At 40.5% G+C, this 24,651-nt stretch overlaps 1 protein-coding gene across 3 annotated transcripts in view; it reads left to right on the top strand.

The window, feature by feature from the left end:
• The window catches only part of TRHDE (thyrotropin releasing hormone degrading enzyme), a 222,979-nt gene that overhangs the window by 152,141 nt on the left and 46,187 nt on the right, over positions 1-24,651 (top strand). For all 3 annotated transcript variants that reach the window (XR_003921685.2, XM_030003020.2, XM_030003019.2), the window contains 3 exons: positions 11,485-11,573; positions 20,514-20,647; positions 20,746-20,801. Coding sequence is in view for 2 of the 3 variants with exons in the window: in XM_030003020.2 (XP_029858880.1) it covers positions 11,485-11,573; positions 20,514-20,647; positions 20,746-20,801 (279 nt within the window). In the remaining variant the exon portion in view is untranslated. The remainder of the gene's footprint in view (positions 1-11,484; positions 11,574-20,513; positions 20,648-20,745; positions 20,802-24,651) is intronic.

The following is a 24,651-nucleotide window of genomic DNA, read 5'->3' as shown; positions in this document are numbered from 1 at the left end:
CCATAATATGGACAAATATTGTTCCATGAGCTGAGGAAAAAGGGCTAAGACAATATAAATAGAAAAAGAAGTACTCATTTACCTCCTGTCTTTGGGAAATATCCTCTAATCTTCCATTTTCTCATGTCCTTTGAGTGTTTTCTTGTTATGCCTTTGATCTTTACTATACCTGAAAGATTGCGCTTATATCAGCGTTTCTACTAGAAACAACTTTTGTGTTGCTACCTAGGGAGTGGATGTGGTACCCTGGTTCATCTTGACTGACCTGAGTGCCTCTATATCAGCTATAATAATGATGAAGGGAATGGGCTTCAGGAGAGGAAGGTACTGGTATTAGGCACAGAGGAAATGGAATTATCAGGAACAAGATTAAAAAATCAAGACTCCTTAGTGGAGCACAGAACTGTGCGTGAACACAGCCAGATATGATTTAACCAGATTTTTTGCTGGTCAAGCAGGGACTTGAAAATACTTGTTCTTGCAGAAGAGTGAGAAAGTGTGGGGAGCTCCTTCTCTTTACAGCTTTATGACACCAATAGATTTTGTCTTTCGGCGTGTACAGGGACGGTCCTTAACCCCAGCAGCCTGAGAGAGGACGGTGCTGCTCCTGCAAGCGAGCAGGCAGAAGAGCTGCTTCTGCGAGCGACCTGGAGGAAGCCTGCCTGCCTCGGGCGCGCGCGGGAGGAGTGCCGTGGCTGTCGGATGCTGGCGTTTGCCAGCCCAAAACTTGTGCCGCACGCTGCCTGCTGCGATAGGATTTTTTTTTTTTTCTGTAGAAGCCACTGGGGAGTCCCCAGTCTTTTGTCTTGCCTTTTGATTTTTTTGGAGGCTCTTCTGATTGTTGCATTATTGTTAAGTCAGAATAGGAAGCGCTCTTAAAATTCGTTCCTGCACATATCTGTGCTGATACCTCTTCAGCAAGATTTTGCTGCTAGCAGAGATCTCAGAAATGCTAACTGTAATTTAACACTTTATTTCCAAAACCACTTCACAGCTTCTATTTGTGAGAAACACTTCTCGCTAGGCAAACTTCCAGGATGCTCTGGTGTGCAGGACATGGGCAACTTTCAGTGTTAGAATTTGCAGAATGCTAAAGAAGGCAAAATTGGTGTATTGTGTCATTGCTTCCTGTGCAGTGACAGCACTCGTATCCTGACAGAAGTTAGGCTAACAGGGAAAAGCTGCTCCTGTATTTTATTATCACTGCAGACTGGGTCGCTTTCCTCATCTTATTTCCCAATACTAACTCTCAGGAATTGCTGGATACCCAAACTAGTTAATTAACTGTGACATTAATTAAACCAATTTCGTGGTGAGGGAAGGAGCATGTACTTGAGGGCAGCACTGTTTTAATTCCAAGTGAGGTGGAGAGGCGAAGAGGAGAATCAGGGCAGCGGTGCTGGTGGGGAGCTGCCTAACACTCAGCGGGAGGGTGCAGATGTGAGTGGGAGTTGGGAGCATTAAAGTTGTGTAGATTGAATAGGCAAAGATGGAGAACCAGGGGAATGGAGAAGGCGGTTCTGATGGGGGCTTTAGTGAAGTAAAGAGCAGATTGGGGAAAGCCCAAACAGCATTTGGCAGAGACAAGGGTAATGAGGAGGGGTGAAGGTGGATACATGTCGTATTTTGTTCACTTTGTTAAAATCAGAGATGAGGATTCCCCGTTGTAGATCAGAGGATGAAATTACTAACGTGCTTCCTTTTTTACCTCTTCTTCCTTTTGCTTTCTTAAGTTGCTGATAATGGATTTTTTTTCCTTATGTCTGTATGTGAGCCTTCACGCTCAGTAGTAGAATCTCAGATTTTATGGAGGAGATACTTCAGTGGGGGACTCTTAGGGAAGTTTACTGAGGAAAGAGAAACTATCATAGGAATTATATTTTAATCTTGCTTAAATTCACAATATTCTGAGACAAAATCAGAACTGAACATTGGAATACACTGAAAAATGCTTGGCACTAAGTCTCTGAGACCATATTGGAGGATTGTAGGCATAGCTAAAATGCTACTCTTATTCCTACTAGAGGGGTCCCTCCTCAGCCCATAAGACATCCTTCCACTCCGTTCAGAGAAATCTCAGATCTGCACTCTGTAGTCAAGTGACTATGCTCATGGGTAAAGGACAACACAGAGATGGGGTCTGCATGATCAGCACCACGTGTGGAATTCTGCAAGGACGTTTTGCACTGGTGCAAGACGGAACAGAGGATGCCAGAGAGATTAAGAACCTTTATTGGAGGGTAAAGAGACAGCTGTTAGAACAGACACTTAACGCTGCTTAAACCCAGCTTCTTTCTATCCATCTCTGACTCAGCACCCAAAATTGCTTGTCACTTTTGAAAACGAAGCCTTTTGTGTTTTAGTGTGAAAAGGTAATGTTAGGCAGGGAGGAGAAAGCATGTACTGACAAAGAATTTGTAGTATTTGTTCTTTGCCCACAATATTTTTCTAAATTTAGTAAGGTACTCTGCTAGCACTGACACTGAAAATGAGTCCATTTTAGAGAGCCCCATAATATTTATAACCACCTGATTTATAATTTATTTTGGTATGAAATGTTAAGCTAAAATTACACAGAACTTCAGATAAGGCTTAGTAATCAGATAATTATAATCAGATAATATTATATTGTTATCGGACAATGCAATTTTTTTTCTTTTCAAATTGGGTAATTTAACTGAAATTAACTCATTTAAATTACCTTGTGTCACCCGTAAAAAAGAAATCAGACCAAAGGAGAGTGGGGTTTATACGGGATGGCCAAAGACATACAGCTGTTTTCTAACAGAACATGCATGTTGTCATGATAAGGCAGCCCCACAGTGCAGAGCCACACACGGGCTCTTTCATGCTAGTGCTGCTCTCACGGCACTGAAGCCTTTTCTTATGTCTGGGACTTTGTGGTTTTGTTGCACTGGTAAGGGCATTATATTTGGCATAAGACTCTTGAAGAATGTAAATTGTTTTCCCTCTTTCATCTCTAGGACTTACTTATTGCTGAAAATTATTCCAAAGATTCTTGTGAAATCCAGGAAGAATTAAGACTATGGAAGAGTAAAGCAAAACCGCAAAATCCACATCTGTGATACATTGCTGTTAAACATGTTAATCACGGTTCTGACTACAGATGAATTATAGTGCCAATGATTGCATTAAAATACATGCCTCTAAAATACATTCAAGCAATACTGTATTGCCACTGAAAATATTTTTCCCTCCATATCTTTGTATTTAGATCCTTATACAGAAAAAACCCAAACGATCTGTGATCTATCCTAGAAATAGTTGCTCTTAGAAGCAACTATCAACCCTTATTTTAGAATATACCAATATGACTGCCTTTTTTAACATGAGTTTCTAAATGAAAGCATGCATACTAGACAAATATATAAAATCAGCATCTGTATTGAGGCAGAACTGCAAATAAAGAGGCTTACCATCAGAAGCAAGTAATCTCAGAAGTGCTAGCATCTTTCAAGACTAGAATATAAGCTTCCTAGTCACCCTCTCACGCAATTCTAAATATTTCTCCAAACTATAAAGATTAACCATAGTTCCATCCATGTATGCAGCTAAGTATAATTTGTATTTCAAATTATAATAGGCCCACAATTCCAAATACCTCCCAAATCCCCAAGTTTTGCTTCCATCTGAAATACGTATTAGGTGGATCCAACTACACATCCGATCAGAGCCTTTGAAAACCTCAGACAGAGTAGATAGATCTTAGTAGTTAAAAGGCAAGACTGCTCTACAAATTGGTTTCTGTTCATCTGTGAGGCATCTATTAACTTCACTTCTATTAAAAACTTGCAATACTCTTCAAAACCTGACACCTCAGGTGTGGAGCCCATTCGGATCCACCAGGTCATCGAGCCCTGGCAGCACCTTTCAGGAGCTGAGCCCATGGGGTTGTTTTGGTTGGTAGGTTCCTTTGTCTAAAAACTTGGATTCCTCCATAGGTGAGGCATTAGTGAGAAAGAAGAAACTGGTACAAAAAGCTCAGTTAGCTTTTGACACTGTTGGGTATAGATGGTAACACGAAGACCATTAATTTCTGAGTAACATGTGCCTCGCTTGCAGTTTTGTTATCTGCTTAGACAATACTGCATGTGTATTACAAGGCACCCTAACTCCATTCTGTCTGGACTCATGGATGAAAAAAATACAGTCTGTATTACGGTCAGATAGAGCTCCCTGAAGACTATGCTGGAACACTCTTTAATTCACAGAGTCCACCAAAGTCCAAATTCTTACCTTGCTTTTGTAAAGGGGCTGGAAATGCCTCTGCCCAGCATAGTCCAGAATGATCTTGGAGTAAACACTTCCACATTCTTTTTCTTTCAATCTTCTTCTACTTGGTCATGTAGTCACTGTTATTAACTGCTCTGTTCCTTTTGTTGCCTTAGCTTACCTTTTTCTTGTTGGCCAGTCTGTTAGTCTGAGGTGAGGGCAGAACCCCGGGAATCCCAGGATCCCAACCTTAGCACCATTTCCTTCCCTCATTTTGCTCAAGTCTGGCAAACCCTTGATATGTATCCCACAATTAGTGTGGTGTGGCACACTCACCGTGTCCTACTCTCTTCATTTCCTCACTGCACACAGTGCTGCAGTCAGAAATTGTCTGTCTGCAGGACTTGTGAAAGTCCTGTCCAATTTAGACACCAGCAGGCCACCTCTAGTTAATAAAACCTAAGTGCTGTCCTTTCTGATTTCAAGTTGGCTAATTGCAACTTCTTATTTGATGAAAAAGTCTGTTGTTGTCTGCTTTGTCATCCCACTTGTAGGGGAATCCAACTTAATTGGTTACCTTTACCGGTGTTTTTCACCTGTTTCTCATTGTTGCTTGAACTAAACTTGTTGTTCACACTCTGAACATAGGAATTAAGATCACACTGGGCATACGCAGATGACCAATGAATACCTTCAAGCTGTGCTAAGTTATCTCAGTTACTTCAAATTGTTCTCCTTTGCCCGTTTTCATTTTGTATTTGTCTTTGCTACGAAGTTAATGAAATCTTCCCTTCCTATCTGCCCTCTTCCATGCTGACAGGGTACAAGGAATCCCTTGACACTCCGGCTCAGTGTAGGAGGTGTAATACTTGTGAGAGTGGGAATAACATCTTCTTCCGTTGTGTTGTGCCTCTGGGCGCAGCCTACAATCACTTTACTGGCACGTATTAAATCTAATGAAATCTCTGTGTTCTTCAGTGTTGTGAGAATGATATTCACAACATGAATAGATTGTCAGCTCCTTATCCATTAAACAGAACTAGCACTCTGTAGAATCACACTTAATGAAAGTATGTGATTTCCTGTGATATTCACACGAGCTTTCCCTAGAACCTGAAATACTCTTTACTGAATTAGATACTATACTATATAATAACCTGGGAAAATTTCTGTGATGCTTTTAAATTATGTTTCCCAACACAGTCTCTCTGGAAAGTGTGGCTTACAAAATTTTACCCGGGTACCACTGAGCTCTGCTTCATGTATAATCTCTTTCTGCAGTAGGAAGCTCTAAAGCTGTTGTGCTGTTCAACAACTTTGACTTGTTTCCCGCTGACCACCTTATGTCTAACTTGTGCTCTCAGCCTAGGAATAAATGCTTTCAGGTATCATGGCAACAAGGCTTGTGATTTTGTAGATTAGTTGAATACACGTCAGGTTTTCCGTTAACAATTTATCTTTGAACCTTCCACTGTCTTAATATTCCAAATTCACTGAAAACAAAGGCCTTCTTTTGCCTTGCTAACAGAAATTGCAATTGTCTTGGCAAGGAGAAGAAATGAGAGATGTCTACTCTCTTCCTGCTATACTGATTTAATGTCCAAAGTTCACAATATCCTTTAGTTAGTTCACGTTGTCAACTTTCTGTGCCCTTTATTTTATAACAGGCTTTAAGGTTGTTAGCCAGAAACTTTTACAGCCATGCAGCTAAATGCTTCTTTTACTGGCCACTATTTGTATATGGCTCTGCAGATCAGCCAAGTATGCGACTGAAGTAAAAATACACATCTTTAATTCTTAGTTTTCATTTTGTTTTGTAAGACTTACTTGCTTTCCAAAAGGTCGCACTTTTCTCATTACTTTGCTTTCGTATTCTTTTGTCTCCGAAATCCCAACAACATGAATTCATGCGGATGCCTCATAGCAAGGTATTCCCTTGGTAAGAAATGTCCCTGTCAGCATCCTCACCTAATCAAGGAATCATGACTGTTGGCAAGGGCCACACTGGGAAGGTCTCTCCTCCTCAGACTCAGCACTGCTCACCCAAGCATATGTCTCTGTGTACATGAAATTTCAGCATTCTCCATCTGGAGAGCTGAGAATGGGAAACTAATGCCAAGGAGTCCTTGCTCCCCGTTTCTCAGCTTCAGCCACTCTGGATGTACCAGATTTTTATCTTTCACTGAAGAGAGAGAGTTCGCAATTTTGATATTAAGTTCTGGTAGTTAAAATAAGGAGGCAGGTGTCTTAACTAGTCAGTTTTACTCTTGGATTTCCTTTTTATCCTTTTTACTCTTAAATTATTTTTATGCCTCCCTTTGTGTTAAGTAGCTTTAATCATATCCTTCAGTGATATGAAGTCTTAGACTGTTATGTTCTCAAAATACTTTACAAAGATTACTAAGTGTTACAGGTGATCCAGAAATGGATTCCCATCCCATATAAATTTTCAACATATCAAAACATTTCCCTGCACTGAATCAGGACAAAAATCAAAGCAAAAATTGGGAGAAATTGGTTTAGAACGTTCATTCCAATTCTGTAATTTCAGTGCCTTACATTTCAGCTTCACTCATTTTAACATCTCCCTTCAATTAACTTGTGTTTCCAGCTGAAATTCATTTTGAATCAGCAAACTGGAAGTTTTTATTTAAAACATTAGTTACACAATGTTTCAGCAGTGCCTGTTTTAAATGCTGTATTTGAAAATCTGTGCTGAAGCCTCCTCTTTCTTACAAGCAGCTTGGTTTTGAAAGTTTGCCTTTTTCAGTTAGAAATGAAAAAGTTTCCTTGGGAAACTCCCATTTAATTGTGGAAGGTATCGTTGTCAACATCGAGTGGATGGAGAGGCCCACTGAGTTGCTCGCACAGGTGACTGGTGCCACTGGAGGTGCCCTCAGGTATCTTACTTGACCTCGTGCTGCCACTGCGCAGGCGGGAGCACCCGTAGGTGCTCTGCCATATCTCACAGCCCGCGGCAGATGTCTCAAGTACCCCATGGCAGCTCGCTTGACACCGCCTTGCACAACCGAATTTAGCCCAGAGAAACCGAGTCCCAGAAGAGCGATGGTTGAGATTTCACCAGTGCCAGTTGATGGGTACATGATTTTTGTTTTTCCAGCCTGGGATAATTTAGACAACTCACAATTTCATTTCTCGGTCTAGTAAGCTGTTTGAAAGTACGTACAGCTTTTGGTGTTCAGCTTTTCTGAAAGTAGTTCTGTAGATGCTTTGCAGTGGGAGGGATTAGGACAAAAAGCAGATGACAAATCGTTCGCCAGATTTGAGTTGTTTGACTTTGTGTGATGCCACTGAATATACAGCCTATGTATCCTCCTCTGATCTCATCTTCTGCCTACAATGAAACTCTGTTTTCCTGTGCTGTTAGCACATTTGAGCAGAGGGCTGTATCTCCTAAGGTCTCTTCCCACCTAAATCGTTCTATGATTTAAGTTCATGATTGCCACTACACTTTAAAATAATTATGCTTATTATATCCTGCTAAGAGGCAGATCACTTAATTTGCTTTTGTGCATAGCATTTTAATTTTGTCCCTTATTCTTCTGTTGTTAGATGTACTAAAAAATAGTACTTTTTTTTCTAAAGTCTGTACATTGTTCTGTTCTTCTACCTTGTCATGGTTCTCCTCCTTTGATTGCCTAGCTAAGTATATAATCGAAGACTATTAATAGGTGTGTTCTGTATCTGGATGTATCTAGCCTCTTGTCATTTTAACTGTTCTTTATCTATTTTTGGAGGCCCAGCTTCCTCATTAAAGATTCCTAAAGAAAATAATCTGTACTTGGTTAAGAGGGAGGATCTCAGTTAAGAAATATAAACAAAAAGTGAGAAATTAAATTGTTGAATTTCTCAGTGGAGGGCGATAACCCATGAAATTCTTGAGAAACCTGTGCTGAAGTTTCTCCTACTTAGCCATGTGATAAAGGGCATGGAAGAGTGAGGTGACAGAGTTTTCTGGTAATAGGAGGTTTGTGAGGGTAGTAAGAACAAATGTTAATTACCAAGATTACAGAACTATTCCTCAGTGCTGGTTGACAGGGTGATAAAATGACCGATGAAGCTTAATGTTGATAATGAGGTGATACATGTGGGGAAAACAGTCTTAGATGCTCAGTGGTGGGTTCTGAAGAAACTGTTCTGTCTCAGGAAAGCGATCTTGGAGTTGTGGTAGGTAATTTTCTGTAAGCATCAGCTCAGTGTGCAGACACAGTCAAGCAAGTAAATAGAACAATAGGGATTAGTAGGAAAGCAGCATTAAAAACAGTATAAAGACTGTAGAAGAGAAAAGAATTATGCCACTCTTAATCCATGGTAGACATGCCTTCAAAGCACTGAGGGCAGGCCTGGCTTTCTAACCTGGAAAAGGGTATAATAGATAGAAAAAATACAGAGGTGGACAATAAGAAGGATTAAGTATAGTTTCTGTATAAAGAACAGCAGGGTAGATTAGGAGTCTTTAACCCAGAGGTCTGTAAAAGCAGAAGGATATGGAGAGGGATGTGGTTGTTCACTTCCTCTCCCATTCAAAAAGTAGGTAAGCTAAATTCCGCTGTGGTATTTTAGGTACAGGTGTTCTGTCACTTTACATGAAGCAATCGCATTACTTGTATACTCTTTATAATGCAGCCAAGGATAATAAGCTTCTGAATATTGAGCAGATATCATCATTGTTCTATGAGTAATGACTAGGAATAGCTAAACTTCTTTGTTTAGTTTTGAATGCAGGGGAGAAAGGACAAATGTCACTGGAAGAACACGGTATTCACTGCTGGCAGTGGGTGGAAGCTTGGCACATTATGGTTACTGGGAAGATGAATCTTGAAAATGCACAGGTTTACATCTCAGCAAAAATGTTCATTAATGTGAAAAAGTAGTTGAAGAGGTGTGCAGAATGTGAAACTCCAGGAGCCTTTCCTCTTCTTTTTTGATGACCTGAGATCTTTGTGTTGTCAGCAGAGGAAATAAACTACTGCCCTTTTTTGGCTTTGTATAGCTCTTTACAAAGAAGCCAACTAGCTGTTCCACTGAAAATCCAGTGTTACTACAACATTACTGTTCATCAGAGGCAGAAGTGTGAGGCATCATGTTGGCTTAATACTTTTTATGGTCTCAGAATTTGCCCATGAAGGGGTCTCAGTTCTTATTTGTTGGAAGTCAAGGCGTAAGCAAGAACTCATCACAAATATGATAGTTTTCTGAGTGAGATAAAGTACACTAATACTGGCTGCATAGTCATTGTGTAATGCTCAAGACAAAAAAATCTATATAATCCAAGCAGAGCATAATTAGCTAGCTTCTAGTATTGCATGTACCTTGGCAGATGCAGGATTGTATTACTTTATCAGACAAGTCTCTCTGGTTATTCTTTAAGGTGAATGGAGATGCTAACACACTTTGGTGTTATGCATTGATGTGGTGCTACCAAAAAAACCCCCAAAACCCCCCAAAACCCCCAAACCACCAATGCATTTCCTTTAATTGCGCATGTTATCATTACTCCAGTTCACAGTCCAGAATATTAGTTAAGCCAACAATGAAGGTATCTTCTGAGACTGAGAAACGGAGAAGCTAATGTACCAGTGGACATCCTTTTCTGCTGGCTGCGCGCTATGGAGTGTGATAACGTCCAGCACAAGGAGTGGGCAGACTGATAAAGGCAGTAGCATCTTCAAATGCCGCAGCTTAATTAGCTAAAAAAGTGTCAGCCAGCACATGTGCTCATGTGGAGCGTGTCTTTGGTGCATGAGTAGATCTAATAATTTTCCCCGTGTGTCATGATACCAACAGTCAGAGAACCCCAAATCACATGGGACCTTTTTTTCTTCTCCCATATGGCAATAAATGCCATGTTTTCTTTCTAGCATCGCTCATAGCTCTTTCAGCTGCACAGTTTTCCAAATATCTCCCCCTCTCTGCTGAATCACTGCCGTACGGACAAGTGTTTCCTGGCAGATGCGGTTCTGTTCGGAGCGCTGCAGACCCCCGCGGAGGGGGAGCCGGGAGCCGAGCGTGGCAGCAGGGCTGGCGTCTCTCCCCCAAGCAACCCTCGCAAGCCGGCACGTGTCGACTGCGGTTGTGGCACGTTTGGGTGGTGTTTGTAGTTCAATGGAGCAGGCTTCTGGGTATGGGGAAAGGAGCAAACCTAATTTTTTGGAGTACTGTAGGCTAGTTTTGCAGTGCTGTGTAGTAGCAGGAGAGAAGCTGATGTAGACATCAAGAACTCTACCCACACTCATCCTTGCACCACTTCAATGCAGTCAATCTAAAATGATATACATGTTTGGTATCAAAGTGGTAGCGTGCAGTGATTTCTGAGTTGGGGCCATTCTCTTGCCGTGCTGCCTTGCTTAAATGCACACATAGTCCCTAGACGAAGGTACTACCAGTACCATTACTGAGTGCTTTCCCTTGACTGGTGTACAAAATGACGTGGCAGGCCTGTGAGGGAATGCCTGTTCCTTCCCTGGCTGGTGAAATGGTGCTTTAGAGAGTTCAGGAATAGAGGTGATAATGAAGACACGTAGGAATTCATCCTTTCCATCTTTCCCCCAAAAGATTGACTTCATACAGTCAATTTAAGTCTTAGGTAAACTATAACATTTATTCCAAATGAGAAACAACTTGTGGTACCCGATAAAGAAGTTGGGATGTGATTACACCAGCGTATCTCCCAATCCACATGTAGCATGTTTTGTCCAGTTTGCGTACACGTAAGTGATAATAAATGGTGCAAAGAAGTGCAGATCCATCCCATTCGTTCTGTTTTTATAAACCAGCAGCTATGAAAGCCCATCAAAGCTTTTTAAGAAGTTGCTAGAAGAGTATGTTATTTTTAATCTTTGGAGTCCTATAAATCAAAGCATGTTTTACCTGGAGGTTCTCTTTTTCTAAGTAAATGTAAAAAAGTGTTCTTCTTTCTGTGGGAAATCATTATTTCCTCTTTTGTGAATCATTTTGTTAAATTAGGAAAGCCTTGCAAAAAAGTCCTCATATGATGATAGTGTGTGAAAAATGTAAAATATAATTTAGGGTTTTTTTAAGATGAATGACTTTTTCATTGTTTTATTGCTAATAGCAAATGCATTTCAAAATCAAAGTAACTTGTTAGAATCCACATCTTTACACTGCTACTGAAATTGTGTTTTGATTTCTTTGACATGATCCCTGATTGCTGTGAGAAGAATCAGTTCAGTATTTTTGTTCTTAGATTCCCCCTCCTTTGTCTTGCAGCTACTTGTGGCAGATTCCATTAACAATTGCAGTAGGAAATACGAGCCACATCTCATCAGAGGCAATTATATGGGTGTCTAACAAATCAGGTAAAAGTAAACTTTCCTCCCAGTGGAATCTCATAAAGCATACTTGTGTTTTCCTCAACTGTTTCTTTGGAATTGATCCTAGATAATTGTTTAGTTGCTCTGCACCCAGTTTTAGCTACTTGAAATGAATTACAAAAAAAGGAGAGTTGGGAAGGGAGGGAGGAGGAATGAAGGATGAGCAACAAGCAAGATTTATAATTATCACAGAAGTTAGACAGTTATAATGAAACGCTTTTGCATAGAAATGTGTACGTAGGTGCTAACTAAGTGTTTTGTATTTAGCAACACATATCAAATCATTGATGAATGCAATTCACTTTATTGATTGGTGAAAGTTAAATGTAATATTTTTATAGCAAAGCATCTGATGAGTATGACTTAGTAAATGCAAAATATTTAGAATTCTGGCATTTTTAACTCCGATCCATAGTGTGAACCATGCTAAGAAATGTTTACTGTCATGAAAAAGTTTCCTTATTGATCTATCAAAGTATTTCTTCTCTCTATTAGATAACCAGATGCTGGACCTCAAAAGTGCATTACTCTGCTTACTGCTTATTTTCTCCCTCCTCAGTTCCTACGTAATCATAATAGTTATTACTGTGTGGACAGCTAGGACTAGATACCAGTGGGTTTTTATCACCTAAAAAAGGAATCCCGCCATAGACATTTCCTAAAATATTTCTCTATTTCCTTAGTAGTTCATGCTACATCACCTGACAGTTTTGGCCTGGAATTGAAGAGAGTCAGGGAAGAAATCTGGTGACTTAAATAGAATGGTTATATGGAAGAGAAAAGAAGCCTCCATGCAGGCCCTCAACACATGGGCTGTAGAGGGAGGACTGGCCCCTTCTTGTTATATTAGAAGGGTATAGAGAGTTCCCTCTGATGGAAATGTAACTGGAGAGAGGAAGGAGTCAAACCTGTGTGAGCCTGTGTTCTTCCCTTTCTTTCTCTTTTGTAAGTCACTAAAAGGTAATAGTCACATAGAGCTTAGTAGCCAGCGGGACTAGAAACGAATGGTGCACAATCAGTGGAAATCTGAGCGTCCCAACTTTCTAGTGGTATAAGGTATGTGTTTCTTTGCCCTGATCGTTTGCAGCCTATCAGAACGTAACAAGTTTTATGCTGCTCCCATGATACAGTGATCTAGAAGTGTGCTTGGGACCAGGGCACTTTTCATACCTGGGAAACATACTCTAGTCAGAACATACAGATGCTGCCTCACTCTGCAGAAGTATATCGCATTGGCCATACTTTTTAATACTACCACCTCCGGAATACTTCAAACCTGTTTGCACTTTCACAATCTGCCTTAATGACCTGCTCTACTTTTGTCCTTTAGGGCTTGATTGAATTCTCATTGAAGTTAATAGAAAGATTCCCACTGACTTCAGAGAGAGTTGATCATCTCATCTCATCTCATCTCATTAGGTTGTACATGCATGCCTCCTTCCCTTCACTCCTGCCTTGAAAGTTCAGTATATCACTATTATCTGCACAGTTGCTTCCTCGTTGGCTTTTACTTGCAGAGTGCTGTGGAGGAACAAGTCCATAAAACCACTACCCACTATTTTAAGATCTACTGCTCCTATCGGAATGCCTTCAAGAAATCAACAAATTAATGATGGCCAGTGTGAGCAATGATTTCGGGGTGGCTGCTATATAGAAATTAAAGAGGAACCTTTCTGAGTCATCAGTTTCCTGTGTAGCGAATCAATGCCACTGTGATCTATTGTCATTATCCTTGTCCTTCCTCATTACTTTCTCACTCACTCACTTGCTCTGCCTCATTGAAAATGAGACTGTAAACTTACGACTAGAGCAAGGATGTCCTCTTGCTTCTACTTATTGTTGTCTAGCTCAGCTGGAGAATTCCTCAACATAAAAAAGTCAGTAAGAACATCCCTGGATGTAATCAATGTATGATTCATTGTACATGCTGTTATGTATTGGGGCTGGTCTAGATGATTTTGTGATACTCTTGGCTGTGATTTTCTGCTGCTGGTATGTTTGCTTCATGGGGCTGTGGGAGGGATTCTGAGACTGGAAAGGACAGTTTCCAGGATTGATTTTTGTGGACGGGAAGAATCCTGAAGACCTTCTGCTGTGCAGAGGACACAGTTTCAGTGTTGTCTCAGCAAGTAGTCTGGGAACAACTCTGCAAGCTGGAGGTGAAACAAACTGCTCCAGAGGATATTTGGAAGATGGGAGTGCTCACATTGGTCTTCAAGTGAGTGTAATTGAATGTGGATACTCAAACCTAATTTGGAGGAAATGCTGTTCATGAGGATGGTTTCCATGCCCTCTTTAGGAAGGACTGGGCGTTTCCTTCTTGTTGACTAAACTGCTGTGCTAAAGAAGCTTCCAGTGTAACCTGAAGAGTGGATAGGAGATGTTGAACAGCTTTCTGTTGTCTGTCATGTAATACTGATCACATACCTCATCTCAGCTGCCAGTAATGAAGAGAGTCCAAGTTAATGACGACCATTATGATATCTTGGCACATCACTTAGATTTTTCAATAAAATTAACCTTATCTGTGTGTTACCTGAGAGAAATGAAACCACAGCAGTTTTGAAATAGCTACATATATGGCCATCAAGAAATATTCCTTTTTTGTGGTAGTTTAAATATCAATTTCCCAGGGGGGTACACCCCCTGCCTTGCACTAGAGTTCACCAGGGACGGTTATTTGCTGATGGAGGAGTCTCTTCCTTCGTGTACATCCAGAAGGACAAGAGAGAATTACTGATTTTTGCATCCTTTTTGCTACCGTGTCTGTGACCTCATCGAGGTATTGTAGGATGCCGTTGGCATTTTCATGAGCAAGGGATAAGAGGCTGCTTTCCAGTCTTGTGAGAGCCACTGAATGTAGGATGCTTGGGTTGCTGCTCCCTACTCATCCTGGCCGTGTCTGGTTGCGTACTAGAGATAGTGAGGCATGCAGATCGCTGATTGTTCAGTATGCTGAACGGGATTAGTTCAGATAATTGCAGATCATCCCAGCTGCTGGCAACAGAGCTCATTCTGTCCACTCTTCACAACACCAAGGTGAAGGGGCACACTGGAAATTACAACTATGCAGCGTCTTTTTGAGATGTAATTCATTGTCCTTTGCAACAAATCCCGTAGAGAGTGCCAAGCCTTGGTAACTTGTCTGACAAAGTGCAAGATCTCCAAGATGTTTCATTCACCTGTTTGTGGAAAGTATGTAGTCATAGTTTTGGAAGGTTTCATTTTGCAAGTACTTCTGCCAGTCTCTCTTCTCCATACCCAGTGAGCCACAGCATTTATGTAATCATTTTCCTACTCATCAGTTCATATACCAGCTATCAGATGACCCTTTTACTGGCTGCGTTTGGGCGTGTGAAATGGAGCTGTCCCTTTTGCTCTCAGAGCGCTGCAGAGATATGTCACCATCACCTTTTTCCCTGTTCACTCCCCATAGCCATGGATGAAGCTGTTCTGCTTCAGGCGAGTGACAGCTATTAAACCTCTGAAAACTAAACCGGTCACAAAGGAGACATCTCATGATTAGCCTTGCTACCCATGCTGAGGTCCGGGACATCACACTAAGATGTCTGCAGCGTTCTTTGTGCTACAGTCTTGCAGGTCTGCTGAATGATAGATTTCACCGGCACTGTGGAAGTCATTGGTGTTACAAACTTCTGCTCTGTCATAGATCCAGGGCTTGTTTCTGTTTCTCCTAGATAAGTTGCCTCTTTGTGGTTGCTGTAATGATGTATGAACATAATGTCCACAGTGTTTTGGCATCAGCCCAAAATCAGTCGTGGGTGAAAAGTCAAGGACGAGCTTTGAACTCAGCCCATCCCCACAAGATGACTGCTTAGCAGGGCTTGCAGGAAAGTGTTGGCGATGGCTGCTGAAGGCGTACTAAGTGTGGAGCACAGGCTTACCTGTCGTGTTTCCGCAAATCCAGGAGAAGTGACCTTAACCTCAAGCGAGGAGGTTTAGCTAGCATCCATTTCAAACAGGTGAGCAAGGCTGTGGACAAAAGCTTACCTGCCGTTCCCTGGGCGTGATTGTTCTGGTGCTCAGGCTCCGGGTAGGAAACACGTCCGTGTGAGTCAGCCAGGGCTGCTGAACTGACTGATGCAGCTTTACAGTCTGCCTCCCTGCCCTTTCCATCCTCACCTCCTGTACCTCGACTGATTTGTTATGTCCCAGGGAAATATTCCTCTGATGGACCTCCCTGCCTCTGGTAAAGCGACTCGCATTCAGGTTCCTCTTAGTATCTCTACAGGATTGCCATGAGGTGGGGGAAAGAAAGTTCAACAGGGCAATTGCCTTCCAGACAGCAAGCCCCAACTTCCTATTATGCCACCTCCTGCTAGATAATCTCTACTTTAACTGTAAGCCCCTTGACAGTCTGATTCTCCTCCATGAAGTGTTTTGTGGAAGACAGCTGCTTCTGAGCTGGGGTTTGCCACCTGCCCACTGGGGAATAGAGCATTAATGCAGCATTAGAAAAATATCCTTTCTTTTCCTTTCTGAGACTCAGCTGCTGAGCTTGACCGGTGTTGCTTCCAAACTCCGCTCTTTTATCTTTCAAAAGCGGGAGGAAGGGAAGCACTGTGAAGTAAAATAAATGTATAGGTGCTGCTTTACAAGTTTAGCCAGCCGTAGTGAGGACCAGGGATACAAGACCTGCAATCCTGGCATGATTTTGACAGTGAGGCAGAATCACTCCCCTTGTCCCAACAGCTGAGCAAAGATCCTAACAGAAGACTACTGCTTACATTGTGTATCACCTTAGAGATTAGCAGTTCCATCATATAGGAATGTTAACGGATGGAAGGGTAGTCTGAGGAAAGAGTACGTGAGACAGAACATGATCATATTTACTGATGTGCTCCATTTATTGTGTTGTTCACTATACCAAAACATTTTTTTTCAACGTGGAGCTATGGCGACATGGCAATTGAGATGGAAAGAACTTCTTCTGGTTTGCTTTCTCCCCGTATGAAAAGTTCTTGCAAAGAGTTTTGCAGAATTTAGTTAAAGCCAGTATCTTTTCACAAAATATTGTGATTGCGATTAAATTCCTCATGGAACATTTTCTTTGTCAGAAAAATTTCCCTTGCTGTTGTTGGCATGAAATTGTGCTACTCTTATGCAGTTATTTTTGGAGGAAAATGGAGTCAGTTCTCCCAGCAGGGATTTTACCAGCATAAACCAATTTCCTAGTATGCTAGGCGTTGTATAAAATGGAGAGTTCAAATAACAACTGTGAGTCTGAACACTTGAAATGGTAGTAGAACTGTGCTTAGCCCACGCTCTTGTCGGCACTGGAGTAGTGTCTTGCAGAGAGGTGCCCTTGGCCCAGACCTCACCTCACAAGGTGCTCGTGTTGCCATGCGGAGGAGCAGCTTCCGTCATTCCTGCTGGTTTTGATGGAGCTGAAGTTGCTCGAGAGCTGGGAGAGCTCAGAACTTCAGGCTACGTGCAGTTAGCACCAGCTGGAGGACTGTCTCACACTTCCAGAGCAGAGAAAATGAGAATCAGACCCTAACTGATCTTCTTACTTCAAAACAAATGTCATAAAATTTAACCATTTCCTCCTAAATGTCTCCTATATGTATGTGGCAAGACTGGAGGTTTCAGAGCAGTGTTGTTTTCTGAGGCATCCAGACAAAACATGACCATGGAATGACACTTTCTGATGGAAGAAGATTAAAAAAATTTCCCTTTAATCTCAAATACAGCTGTATATATATTTTAGATTGAATTTTAAGTGGTGAACTAAAACCATCAAAGATAGATTTCTTCCCCAATGAAATCTTTGTTGTTGTTTAGAAAGTCATGAATGGTTTAATACAGGGTTTAACACTGAATGACTACCTTTTCCCTAACTGTAATATTTTTAACAGGAAGCTAATAAATGTGTTTGTGGTAAGTGGAGAAATTGCCCAGGTGTATAGAAATTTTCAGTGCTGTAATCACCAAAAGAAAGAATTTCTTTTATAGGAAAGCATGAGAATTGACAGACTCAAACATCAAATTCCAGTAAATTATATAGAACTATGTGAAGCACATGCATCAGGCAGTCCCTTAAAATAACCACCTGCTTATATGAGCTGGAAAGGCGTGAAAGATTCCTGTCCCGTATTTCAAGAGAAGGTCAACACATGAGTGGTCTTATCGAAAAATAATAGCAAGGGTTGATGGTTGGATTTAAACTGACCAAAAAGCAATAATGCCATCAAGCTTTGAAAAGATACCGTTCTCCATTAAAGCAATATGTGTTGGAGGTGTTGCACAGTTGTTACTTGTGAAATAGGTTATTTTGAACTTGTCATATTTGACTGGCAAGTATCATTCAATACTCTATTAAAGTGTAAGTAATTTCCTTACTTGGAGATCAAAATTTAATACAAATACTCAAGACAAAAACATGTAGTTTTTTAATTACATCTGATTTTGAAAATTTCCATTTAATGTATTTATTTCCCCAGATAATGATTAATGAGTGCTTATAGCCCATTTGGTATGCTTTTAGGGATCGTAGAGGTGCGGGCATTAACCAGTTACAAGTAGCTGCTTTCGGCGCTGGTGGCATTTAAAGGTTATTTTGCAGCAGAAAAGCATGGGCAGAAAGCAGCACTGCGTTAAGGCGGTAGGATTTTCCGCCGGGTGTGAGCAGCCTGCTCCTGACCCCCATGGCAGTACGCCCCTGAAGACCCAGAGAAACTCTAAAAGTCATTTTTTCCCTCAGCAGTCTCTCCTAGATAGAGAAGTGGGTATTTTTGCTGTTGCTCTTAAGAAACCCAGTAGGTTGATAAGGAGCATAGCTGAGATTTAGGGGTGACAGGCAGCGTTCACAGAACCACGCTGGGTAAACTAAATAGGATGGAGTAGATCCAGATTCAAATTCCTTCTCTCCCTGTTTTACAGCAGATATTTGATCCAAATCTGTTCTAAGAAAGTGCCTTTATCACTATGCTGTAAATTGTTACAATCTTTTATGGTATTTCTACAGTAATGTTTTTCTTTGTATGAGATTCAGTGATTTACACAGGAACCAGGATTCACGTCTTCTGTAAGTAGGCTGGAGCAGCTGGGTGATTCTGACTTCAGGTCCAGTGAAAAAAGGATTTAAACAGAGGAGCAACTTCAGTACAGCAGTCTAAGAGAGTTTGCTTAGGACTGAGCTCTATAGCCCAGCATTTAACAGACCCCTGTGGAAGGAAGGACAGGTGGTGTTAAAACCTTGTTCCAAATCGAATTGCGTGGCAAAAGCAGCTTAGGTGCTTTGACAGTGTGAATGCCTGGGAAGCCCACAGAGTTGTACGACTTAATTCTGGTTTTCTCACTTAGTCCCATTTCTGCAGGATATGTTGGCTTCCGAAGAATGTGTCTGCTTGGCGCTTTATCACGGATAACTAAATGGATGTAATAAGCATTTTAACTAAAACCGGGGGACTGTATTTTTTTTCTCAACTGTGTATATAGAATAATTAAATTGAACTGGTGCAAGTCAGTTAGACAAACCCTAAAAGAGCAATAACAAATGAATTGAATAGGCAACAACTGAGTTATTCTGGGCTTAATATTTCTAAGAAGTGTATTTTAAAGAGATTTTAATGATGCCAGAACTTCCTAGGTGAGAAGAGGACTTCCTTTTTTAATCCTGCAGCTTTTTACCTGAATTTGTGTGCATAATGCAACTCCATGAATTAAGTTAAACATATAATGAGGTGTCTTTAGGATTGGGGTCTTCCTGCTCTTTGTATTTTTTGCACCTTAATTATTTGATATTTGTGTGTTTGCTAGAGATGTTTAGTCAAGGGAGAAGCATAACTTTTATCTGTAGTCCTAGTCATCTATTATTTCCTCAGAAATTACTTTTTTATAAGAAAGGCTGAAACAAATCAATTTCTTCAGTAAGTCTAGGTACTAGATAGTATATGTAAATTGTTAAGACCGTATTGTTAACTTTTTTCCCTATTTGTTACTTTCAGGGAATTCAAGCACACTAAACAATTCCCTGATGGAATTACATTTAAAACAAATTTTATTTCTTTCTTTTTTATTTTTAAAAATGCATGAGAAGACTGTTCCTTTTGTCAACAGCATACAAACTAATTTTATTACAGTAGAAAAAAATGTTGCTGAATTTTTAGTGAGTTCTGGTTCATGATCAGTTTTGTCAGAACAATTTACTAGATTGAAGGCTTTTTCAAGAGTCATTGAAACCTGAGGCTTCATTCCTTGATGATTCCTTCTATAGTGAAAGAAGTGTGTGTTGTGAGTTCAGCCTGGTTTTGTTGTTGAAATCCCTAGTCCTGCAAATAGTTGTGGACTGCCTGACTGTACAAATACTGGAATAAATTTAGACTTTTCAGCCCCAAAGTGATTACTTAAAAAGAGGGGGAAGAGGAAGAACAGGTCAGTTGTTAGAAGGTTAATTGGTCTAGCTCTAAAGGGGAGCCTCTCAGTGGTTAGTAGCTAGAAGCTGTACATCTGGAAATACTTTAATTTAAAATCCAATATAAAAGCTTCATTGACTACATGCAGAAACACTTAAGAATTTATTTTTTTTTTAATCACAGGTTTAGTCTTCTGTCTGTAGCACATCCATTGAATTATTGGAGTTACGGTTCTAGAAAGTTATTTTAGCATGGCCAGAATCAGGGTACCAGGCTTAAAATGGGCACCACTCATATAAATACTATATTCCAGAAAAAAACTACCCTTGGAGTTCTGTGTGGGTAAAAGGTCCCCATAGGAATGTCAGTTGGTGTCTCTCTACATCAGAACAGATAAAGGAAATTATTAATCCAACACAATGTTTTTGTTAGTCTTTGAATTAATTTTTCTGCCTTCATGGATATTTAAAGAAGGAGAGAACGTAACAGGTCTTTAGAATTTTTAAATTTAAAACCAAGTCCCCTTCCCATCTTGTTTTGTTTCCAGAACACCACAGAATTCCTGCTTTAGATGAGGCAAGTTGGTTGCTGGGGAACATCAACCAGACTGGCTACTTTAGAGTTAATTATGATACTAGGAATTGGAGGCTGCTAATTAATCAGCTAACGAGGAACCATGAGGTAAGCTCCTCTTCTCATCCCTAAAATCTGCTTTGATAGGTGAACCTTCACTGTTTCATCACCCTAAATGGTTCAATTTTTGTGCTTGCCCCTCACAGGTTATCTCTGTCAGTAATCGAGCAGGCTTGATCGATGATGCATTCAATCTAGCCAGGTATGTTTTCCTGAAGATAATCTATCCTCATACACATTGCTGCAATAACTCATGCAATCATTAACTGGGCAGTTGAGTGTGTTTCAAAGTTAAATATGTTTCAAACACACTTTAGTTCTTCTCTCCCCCCCCCCCTTTTTTTTTTGGCATGGCACATAAACATGGTCCGTAGCACATTCACTGCTCTTGATCAATAATAGCCATAGGGTATTTCCGAGTCTGGAGAGGTCTGATCAATTTTGCAGCAAGTTCAATTTAACACTTTGGAGATAAATAATCTCTTTCCTCTTTCTCTAATGAATGAGGTTTTTTTTTTTTTTCTTTTGTTTCTCCCTAATGCCCTGCCTCTTCTTTTTTTATAACTGACCCTTGTGCTGTATTTAATTTGTGATGGAAGGCACCTTCAAGCTTCAGTAATTTTTTTTGCCCTGACTTGTACTGTTATATCATTTTTCCAATATCTTTCTTTTCTTGTAATCTGCTAGAACAGACTCTTTTTCTGCATGATGCTTTTCATGCAGAATGGAAAATCAGAGCTCTGTTGAGTATTTCTGGAATTTATACAACATTTTGTGTTTTACTATGATCACAGTTAATAATTACCACATATAGTGCTGGTTAGGTGATGCCTTCTTTATGAATTGAGGCAATGGAATTGTCCCCATTTTGAAATCAGGACATCAATCTTCTGGTGGTGAAAGTGTAAAATGAGAGGAAAGTAGTGGAACATTTCAAACTTTTTGATTCTTGAGGTACCTGGGAACATTGCATCAGTAAAACACTGTGATGTCAAAGGCAGCGTGAAAAGAATTCCTGATTCTACTGGCTTTTCTGTTTGCTAGTGTATTTATAGCCATATTTGAGCGGGGGCTTGCAGGAATCGGCAGTACTGAGGTACATTTCACTACAAACGGTCACCAGAGATGTTTGAGATTCAGGCACGGTGTCACACAGAAATTACAGCTCAGTGATGTTCCAGCATCACTGCCGTAAAACACAGTTGTGTGCCCTACCACTCTGTTCCTGCTGCCAGTGCTAGACTGAATATATGACATAAACTAGTGATTAGCCCTTACTTAACAGTCCAGAAATGTAGTAGGGCAGGAGGCTTCATGGGGAGAGAAGGAGTATCCGTTTGCTTTTTGCATCGCCCTTCATTCTTGCCTTGTGGCATCTTCCCATTGGCAACAGTAACGGACTAGAAATAGGTCATCGCTTCAGACTTCAGTGGACCATGATTTGTGTGCTCTCTGGCTAGCAGAACATCGCAGAGTATTCTGAAGTATCTAGGCTATTAGAAGAACTACTAAATGTTCAGTAATGTAACAGTCTGTTCCAATTTTATTTGGTTTTGGCACCTCAGAGAAGTAGTGTGCAGTTCCGCAGAGTCAGTGTGGTGCTTTCTTCTTTTTCTGTGCGCTGAACACAGTCAGATGTGGCTAGACTTCCCTGAAAGTCTAGACACTGAAAAAAGCTGTTTCTTAAGCTGATTCTTGTAGGTGAGTGTTTTTGTTCTGAGTCAGTACTGAGCCAGTGCTCTAGGATGTCTTGTTCACGAAGCATAAAGGCAAGGTCTTGATGAAAGGCCCAACCTACATCATCTGGCCAAGTTTTGTCTGCCTAAAAACCACCCAGAGATTAGACGAGTAATGCATTCCCCACTTGCTTTCCAAAGCAGTTTTATGATGATACTGGATCCTGCTGCTTTTTCGGAGGTAACTATGCCAGCGCGCTGTGGAGTCTTTCACAAGATTGTAAAAACTTGACTTTCTGTTGTTAACGATACGCTGCAGCGGACTGCTGCTGCATTTGCTACTCATGCACCGTGGAAAAAAGTAGTTGAGCTAAATATTTACAGTGTATACACCTGTGCGTACATAGATATTACTTATGAGGAAATATTCTTCCAACAGGGATATGTAGCTAGATTCCTGTTTCTTAAAAATCCCCGCACAGACTCCTGTCAGTAGTATTACCTTGAGTATGTGCCTTACAGGGCAGTCTGGGTGGAGGAAAGATCTGCGAGTTTGCAAACAGTAGATTGATGCTCTGTATTTCAAGAGTAGCAATAAGATATGTGGACCTGGCTAAACTTGCCAGGTAGGGTATACTTTTTGTGGGTCTTTTTTTACTTTATTCATCTATCATCTTTCCTGTTAAAAAACCCCAAACAATTATAGTGATGCTGGAGTTAAGTCTAATTGGCTAGCTGACTATATGGTACCTTTTTAAAAAAGAGTTTGGTATTTTTCATTTTCATTTCCCCTCTCCCAGACAAAGAAAGACCAGGAATAGGCCCAATCCTTGCTCTGTTCCTTTATCATGAGTAGGACTAGAGAGGCATTAAGAGCCTGTTAGGAGCGTGTTGGGGGCAGGCCTTGACGGCAGAGCGCCTGAACTTCTGGGAGTACGAAAGCAGATGGAAAATCACACAGAACCTTCCAGTTTCCTCAAAAAGTCAGTGTTCAGAAGGCCACCATCAACCTAAAAGCAGCTTAGCTTTGCCCCGCTTGGCTGCGAGGCGCAGTGCAGAAAGTCGCTTCGCTTTCTTTTGGAGCAGTACCGTGGCTGGGGTGTTACCTGCCCCGTGGGTGCGGTGCCGATTCAGTCTCGTCTCCGATGCAGAGCGTGTGTTCCTCCCTGCCCATATAATCTTACGTGATGGGGAGATTAAACACATACGGTTGTCTCTGACTGTGACATGACAAAAGGTGAGTAACCTTATTGACCAGGCATAGAGGTAGTAATTGCGAGTTTAGACCTGACTTTTGAGAAGACTGGCTGTTTTTAAGGGTAATTCAGTCCTCAGTTGTGGTCCCTAGTTGCACTGATGTGTTATCTGCTTTTCTACAGCTATAAACATACACATTTTGAGAGAGAGAACTCTGGAAAATGTACTTTTATTTTAATCCCTAGCTATTATTTTCAGTGATAAAATAATGCAAAAATGAAAACATAACTTCTTAAATTCATGCTGGTCCTTTTTAAAAGAATTTCTAACATAAACAGTTCTTTTTACTGCACTGAAGAGACTGTATTTCTTCAAAATACCCCGTCCTCCTTAGAAAATTCGGAAGTACTCCCTAGTGTGTTGTTGAACTTGATACAGATAATGTCCATTCCACGCCAGAAGGGTGTGACTCAATTTTTGCACTGTCCTAATATGGTGTGTCCTAATATGATATTTCTATGTAGTTTTACTGCTAATTGATTTTGTTTGTGGAACAAGTACAGGTCTTTAGTAAAATTTTATAATATTTAGATCTGGAGAAAGATGAAAATATTGCTCATATAAATTATTTTGGAGCACCACATTTTATTTTTTTTTTAAAAAAAGGTGTCTTTGATTTCATTCCTCCAGAATGTTTATTATCCTTTTACTGTCCAGCATAATGATTTCTCAAAAACAAACAACATAAATGAATTGTTACCTCCAAGGAATATTTTAAGCTCTATACCTTTAATTTCATAAAGTTTTGCCCATTTTATATGGAAATATATTCCTCCTTCTTCCTTCTTGGTGTATTTTGGTTCCATAAAATTAATCAAGCAGAGTTGAATTGAACAATAACAATAAAAGAAAGCTACAGCTTGCCCACTCTGTTTGAATTCTTGCAAGCTTGTTTGTTTTTCAGATTTTTAAGCGTAATTCTGTTCTCAGCTGTAGTACATGCACACACCCTGAGGATCTGGAGAGCTGTAGCCTTGGCAGTAACATAGCTTATGGAAATACATGCCCCAAATTCTTGAGCAAGAATAGCAGCTTGGCACTCTCTCTTCCCTTCTTCTTGAAGATCCTTTATCTTTTGGGGACGTTTTGTATGAAATTTCAGTACAATTTGAAAATATG

Source organism: Aquila chrysaetos, chromosome 26, assembly GCF_900496995.4.
Source record: "Aquila chrysaetos chrysaetos chromosome 26, bAquChr1.4, whole genome shotgun sequence".
NCBI classification, from domain to species: Eukaryota; Metazoa; Chordata; class Aves; order Accipitriformes; family Accipitridae; genus Aquila; species Aquila chrysaetos.
The sequence above is the reverse complement of the archived record's forward strand: the minus strand, read 5'-3'. Positions and strand labels throughout refer to the sequence as shown.